This window comes from Lontra canadensis, unplaced genomic scaffold, assembly GCF_010015895.1.
Source record: "Lontra canadensis isolate GAN:19392208 unplaced genomic scaffold, GSC_riverotter_1.0 scaffold24, whole genome shotgun sequence".
NCBI lineage: Eukaryota > Metazoa > Chordata > Mammalia > Carnivora > Mustelidae > Lontra > Lontra canadensis.
Window position 1 is genome coordinate 6,880,289 of NW_022631018.1, and position 7,253 is coordinate 6,887,541.

Sequence of the window (7,253 nt, forward strand, 5' to 3'; positions counted from 1 at the left end):
GAGCAGATACCCTGAAACCATACTTCCCGTATCCTTCCCACACAACCTAGAAGCCCAGGTTCTCCCCTTTCTTTCCAAAGAGCTCCTCACCCCAGAGAGAATCAACAGGATTAGTATCAACCCTCAAATCCCAACTGATTGCAATTCTGTTCCAGTTTTCCTACTGTCTCCCCAGTTTCTCTCTCCCTTCCTTGAGAGCAGAAGGCCAGGCAGCTAAGGGTTCTCTTTGTTTGCGGTCAAAGGCAATGCCACACATCAAGATCTGGGGAGTGGAGACTCCTAGGGCCCCCTCTTCAAACCTGCCTAGCCTTGGCCTTCAGTGTCTCAGTGACTAAGGGTCCAGTACAAGCCCAAGTTGGCCACAGATTTCAGCCAGATCCTAAGCTGTCAGACCTTCTTCAGTCTGGCAACGACAATGAGATACGATGTGTAAGCAGAGCAAAGTGCTTTCACGCACGTTTTTCACACCAATGTCTATGCTGTAGGCATTATCACAACTGTTTATTTTACTCAAGATTATTGCTTTGCCAGCTTAGCATCTACAAGCTCCACTTTTTTTCTGATAATAGCAACCCCTGCTCCTGACACACCCATAACATATATTGGAAAATCAGTTCTCCTGACTCCAGTGCATGCTTCTGTTGAGAAGTACTGATCTTAGTCCTAGAACCCAAACACAGCCCACCGTGCACGAGTTACTCTCTCTTGTAGCCCCCAGATCTAGTCTCTGCTCTGTGTTGTGCCCTGGAAGGTTGTGCTCCTCAGACAGCCCCTCCAGCGCTCCCTGGCCTGGGAGGGTCTGGCCACTGGCAAGGAGGAACATCCTCGGGAAATGTCAGAGAGACAGAGGAGAGCAAGGGTGGGGTTCTCGGGCACCCGTTCTCCAAGCACCTCACCGCGGTCTGCCAGCGACTGTGCTTCTTCAGAGCCATGGGACTTGCTGGAAGGCGCTTCTGGGCGCCAGCCTTCGCCTGCCCCTTCTGATTTGGGCGTGTAACGGCTTCCCTCTGCCGCAGGTCTCTGGGTGCCTAACTTCAGGTGTCCTCAATCACCATAGTCCAAATCACAAGATGGATTTCAGAATACGGTGACCTAGATTAGAGGAAGCTCTATATAAAACCATGGGTTCTGGGGACCTGGTGTTCTCCCTTCTTTTTACCTGTCCTTTGCAAGTATCTTCCCCATGCTCCAGAAACCTCTTTAATGGGGTAACACGTTCTTCTTCTAGTGAGTTCTTTTGATATTCTAACTCATGCCAACAGGCCTTCCACACCCGCTTGGTGGTGTGAGCCATATTATCTGTAGCCATCCAGAAAAAGTATTTATTAAAAGATAATGAAATCTTGTCCATCGTAGGCGTGCCAGAGGACTGTAGTGCTTCTGTCCTCCAACAACACCTAGCCAGTCATCCTCTGGTAAGTGTGAAAGCCTGGCTCAGACATGTGGGTCAGGAAGGGGTTTAGACAGGGACATAGAGGGGGGCACCCAGTGGGTGACTGCGGGTATGGCTGGAAGCCTCCTTTGCCCCCGAATACATCATCCCACAGGCATGCCTCCAGGACATTCCTACCACAAAACCCACCTAGCAACAGATATTTGCAAGCCATAGGAACCTGATAATTTTTGCCTTGGGGAATTATCCAATAATGGGAATGATCGATTAATAAACTTTATAATGCAATAAAGGAGAGAAAGATATGCAAGAGCCAGAAATATCCTGGGAAAGTTAATGTAGTATGTCACTGTCCATAGGCAAGTGGCTGGCTAAGCCTGGCCACCAGGAAATGAGACACCAGATGGTCACATTTAGAATGAGAAGGGAGAAGATGCTGGTTAGAAGCCCGAGTGGGAGTGGCATAAGGATATCGGGGGCAAAGGACAAAGGGCTCCCGAGGAAGAGAATTTGGAAGATGGCTCGGGCAGATGGCAGGCATGGAACGCGGTCGACCAGATTGTCCAGGCTTTGCCAAAAGAATGCAACTCAGCAAGCGCTCGTGGTCACTATCAGCCCTGAGAACTCCCCGCAGGAATGGGGGCTAGTGAGGGCAAGCTTTCATCTCCGCTGCCTGCACCCCCCGAGTGATCATGGTAACTCTGCAGGTGCTCTAGCTCAGGACCTCGGCAGCCGAGCCTGCCCCTCCCAGGGACCAGGCAAGGGGTTCTCCACCGTCCTCGGAGCCCACGGCTCCTTCTGCCAAGAGACCATATGTAATGATGGGATGAGAAAGAGATTCAGTGACCCCATGGCTGGGATCTGAAATGCCCAGGCGAAAATATGTCAGCGAGTCAGTCCCTGGAAGGAATGCAAAGAAAAAAGATATTTAGAGTCATGGACCATCACAGCCCACATCAGTGCCCTGTGTTCAGCTGCATTCCTCCCAGGACCTAGCTGCTATTTTGTTTTACATAATCACAGAACCCCAGGAACTGGATCCTGGAGAGGACCTAAGAGCTCCAGCCCAAGACCTGGAGGCTTTTTTGTCCTGGTCTGGAAACCTTATGATGAAATTTTATGGGTAATCTCAACTTGTAAGTGAAGTGGAAAGCAGTGTGACTCTGGACTTTGTGGTGGAAGGACCTGGGACCACACACTGGTCCCCTGGGGGTTGCTGTCAGAGGGCTTCATAATCCTATTACCCATGCCCTTGTTTTGTTTTTTTTTTTTTTTTTTTAAGATTTTATTTATTTGGCACAGAGAGAGAGATCACAAGCAGGCAGAGAGGCAGGCAGAGAGAGGGGGAAGCAGGCTCCCCGCCAAGCAGAGAGCCCGATGCAGTGCTTAATCCCAGAACCCTGGGATCATGACCTGAGCCAAAGGCAGAGGCTTTAACCCACTGAGCCACCCAGGCGCTCTCCATGCCCTTGTTTTATGAATGAAGGCTCTTAGTGGGTAAATGAGGGCTCCTACCTTATCCTATTCAAGTACACACACACACACACACACACACACACACACACACACACACACACACCCCAGATCTGCCAGAGAAACCACATTAGGACTCAGGCCTCCTGAGAAAGCGTTTTAAAAGCACAGTGCTTTTCCTTGTCCTATGGGGAAGGCGGGGATGAGTAGGTGACGGGGGCCCTCTGTCATGTGGGGACCACGTCCACATCCGGGGACTGTACTAGACACATTCCCCACAGTGTTTCCAGATTGCCCAGCCAAATGCTCTTGACCCTTTGGGAACTCCCCTAGCACTCAGATCGTTTTCGCATGTGGCCCTTGCCATGGCAGGGAACCCTGGACTATATCGGGCTCCCATTCCCCAGGCTGAATACTACTTAATGATGTTGACTCCTCCCTCTTTATTTATAAATTTATATTTAAGAAAGAAGTATGAAAAAAATCATCTCACCAAATAGTTCAGTCGGCATTTGGCTTTGGTGTACACAAGCCTGTCTATACTTCCCTTTTCTCTAAAACTGTTTCTGAAAACATTCATTACATGGAGATTGTCTTTGGGAATGGGCCACTGCAAGGCCAGGCTACCGTTACCTTAACCTCGAAGGAAGACAGGAGTCCCTGAGACTGAACCAGGTCCTGCCAGGGCCCCTCCTGCCTGACTGTACCAAGTCTATAAAAGCAGAACTGTCCTCTCCTTTCTCCCTGCTCCTCTAGCTGGGGTGGGGGGTGGCGAGGCCAGGTTCAGAGTACGCACCCAGCCCTGTGGGCCCCTCCATGGAGTGCGGTCCAGCACATCAGTTGCCTCGTTGAGCAAGATGGAGGAGTCTGGTCTTCCCCAGGCTTAGGCAGAACGTAAGGCCTCAAGGCCCTTTTCATTGTTTTCAGCTTTTTTCTTCCCCCTTTTCCTTCCCGGGGCAGGGAGGTGGGGGGATCTGGGTTGGGATAAGGAAGCAACCAGTGGAAAGCTCTCAGTTGGGACACAAGAGTCTCTCATCATGGAAGTGTTAGTTCTTATAAAACTAAGAGTGAGACTGAGCAGCAGTATAAATACTACGCTGAAATCAGTAGTTATCATGTTCTGCCTCCATTCTCTTTATCTTTGCTTACCTTCTACTCCCTTCTGGATCCTAAGGCACTTGAGGACTGGGACTTCACTTCTCTCTTTTGTGGTTCCTGCCAAGGCCTACCAGAGGGAGCTTGGCACGTGGTAGGAGCTTCGTAAATATTTGTGAATTAAGTTGTTGGCAAAGCATTTTATTTCTCTGCTTGGAAAGATGCTGAAATGAATATGCATCTATTTAACCTGGAATGTATACTTTTCAAGTTACTTTTCAGAACGTGCAGGCTGGCGAATGGGGAGCAGAGCTGAAATCTCATTTGCACCTAGTCTGGAATCTGTACAACGTGTAGATGCTTGGATCTGTAACCAGTTTTGAAACTCTTCCATTTCTCCACATCTGGAAAGGTTTTGTGGCTACTCTGCAGATACCTAACTGTTTTAGAGAGGGAGGCAGAAGGAAGAAAAGTCCTCATGCCTTCTTAGTATCCATCTGTGTATTCAACAAACATGTGAGTGCCAGGCACGGTTCTAGGCTCTGAGCACACAGCAGACGAAACAGATGAAAATGTCTGCCCTTGGGGGCTTACACCCTAGTAGATGGAGGGAAGGAAGACAACACAAAAAATGTCTTCTGAAAAGTGCAATGGAGAAAAACAGAGCGGCAAAGGGACAAAGCAAGGCAATTTAAAACAGCAGTGCTTAAGAAAGACCTCCCCTTTCAAGGGCCTGCTGGGGATGAGGGAGCCAGGCAGCTATCTGGGGACACCAGTCCAGGCAGGGGGACTATACAAACACTTGGAGAAAAGGACAGGCTTGGCTCCAGGAGCAGCAAGAAGGCTCGTGAGTGGAGCTGAGGGAGTGAGGGGGAATGAAATAGGTACGAATTGCTACCATATTATTCATAAGGAAAAAACCTCACAGAAATCAATTCCAGGCAAAGAATGGGAGAGGAGAAGGAAGAAGGGATTTGAAAAGAGGCTGTGTTTCTGAGTGAACCTGGATTGGTATAGAATTTCCCTTGGAATCTGGGGTTCTTCTTATGACATCTGAGGTCTACATCCCTGGGACATGCCAACAAGCAAAGAACAAAACAAAACAAAACAAAAAAAACAAAAAAAGTATTAATAACTTCCGGCATAACAGTATAATGGGAGGATTTTGTCTAATATGAGTGTCACTGACACTATCTCCACACATAATATTTATAATTGTTATAATGTCAGTTTTTTGAATTTTTAAAAAAGATTTTACTTATTTATTTGTCAGAGAGAGAGAGAGTATGTGTGAGCATAAGCAGGGTGAGAGGCAGACAGAGGAAGAAGCAGACTCCCCACTGAGCAGGGAGTCCATGTGGGGCTCAATCCCAGGACCCTGGGACCATAACCTGAGCTGAAGGCAGATGCTTAATGAACTGAGCCACCCAGGCATCCCTAATTTCATTTTCTTACCAAAATATAACCTCATAAAAATCTGCATTGTCTGAGTTCATAGGAGGGAAATAGAAACATGGTCTGTTGACAATACTGTCCAAGTACTGTGTAATGTCCCTTTTGCCAACCTCGATCTCAATCCAGTTCCTGATTTCAGAGCATTTTGTCTCCACCAGCCAGCCTTGACTTCAAAGGCTGCTCAGCCCCTTGAAGGCTGGTCTCCATCTGCCCATCATCTGCTCGTCTCCCCTCGTGCAGCTGCACGTGGCTCTGCTCCAGGGGCATCACGGTCCTGTCCCCTTGGTTTGCCATGGGCCCACTTACCCATCTGCTGTATCTACAAGTACAAGTCAAGCTTGCTCCTTAGTTGGGCTTCCAAAATGCTATCTCAGCCGTGATGGGAAGTTGATTGACAGATGTGAAGTCTGTAACGCAGAATGGAGAAGAGAGGGGAAAATCCATGGTACCCTTTCTCTGGTGGCACATTAGTCCTTAGGATGCTTCTATCGAAACGTAACCCAGATGATCAGATTTCTAGTATGATTATGCAGGTTGAATCATTTGAAGAAGCCTATCTCTGACCATTTTGGGGTTTCATACAATTCAATTTCAGCTTTCGATTCTCTCCTCCTGCTCCAATCATTATGAAATTAAATCTTCATCTCCCTTTTCATGACCAGAGTATCAGCATCAACTCACTTACTGAACTGAAATCTGCAAGTTAGAATTTAGTCTTCTGTCCAGGCCAGTCCAACGGCCTCTTAAGGGACATTGGCTGCCCCAACCCAGCAGCCTCTGATAGACGTTGCTGGAAAGTCTGAACAATGCAACCAAACAGCCCTTAGACCAGGGACAGTGGTTACTTCACGTTCTAAATCATGTTCCCTTTAACCTGTAGATGACCCGTTGGGGTCCTTTTTACAAAAGACTGTGAAAAATCACTGGATTATAAAATAATTGATCAAGGGTTTACAGATATTCATCCGTGGGGCAATTTATATTTATTGGTTATCTGTGATGTACAAGAAATCGTGAGGCAATGTCAGGAACGGTAAAATCAGATACCATCTGATTATTATCGGAGTATTATCGGTATTATCGGAGTATTATCAGAGAACTAAAGCATGAAACATAAATAAATATAACGCACAAATAAACACATGGCAGCAAGCAGTAAGTGCTATGAAGGAAGTACCAGCCGCGTGCTCTACCAGCTCAGTACACGGAGAGACCCTGTTCTCATATGAAGGAATCCAGAAACGCTCCAAGAAGGAAGTGGCCAACCTTCCGAGAAGCTGGGCCTCCAATGAGGCCTGAAGGGCAGGCACATTGGAAACATAACCGTCCGAACTGCCATTTGTTTACTAAGTACATGCCCTGTGTTAGTACCAAGCTAAGTCCTCCATAAACAGGAGTCTCATTTACTTCTCACAGTAGCCCTTCGAGGTAGGTCTTCTAATTCCCATCTTGCAGACAGAAAATAGGTGCAGAGAGGCGAAGAAAATTACTCAAGATCATCCCTAGAATCTGTAAGTGGAAGAGCCAGGAATCACACTCCTGTGGCCTGTGAGGTCTCCCCGCCGGAGCTTACCCAAGTGGCGGGAACAGTCGGGGCACTTTCCCAGCCCAGGTTCTGTTCGGGTCTTCTCCTGGCCTGGTCATCCCTGCTCTCTCCTGCCCCCTTGTGTCACAATGACTCATTATCCCTGATTTCCCAGTCCCTGGGGGCTCAGGCTCCACCTCTTCCTACCAGTGGCAGTGCGTCATGATTAGATAACCAGGTCAACACAGTTCTGATTATAACTCGTTACTTCTCCCAAATGGCCCAGTGCCTTAATACCACCAAAATGATTAT

General features: G+C 47.9%; 1 protein-coding gene across 1 annotated transcript in view; it reads right to left on the bottom strand.

Annotated features, from left to right (window-relative positions):
* Positions 1–5,710, bottom strand: part of LOC116870652 (putative HLA class I histocompatibility antigen, alpha chain H) — a 36,017-nt gene extending 30,307 nt beyond the window's left edge. The window contains 4 exon segments of the mRNA XM_032862564.1: positions 394–403; positions 1,160–1,299; positions 2,073–2,131; positions 5,580–5,710. Of these exon segments, the coding sequence (XP_032718455.1) occupies positions 394–403; positions 1,160–1,299; positions 2,073–2,131; positions 5,580–5,710 (340 nt within the window).
* Positions 5,711–7,253: the final 1,543 nt, after the last annotated feature.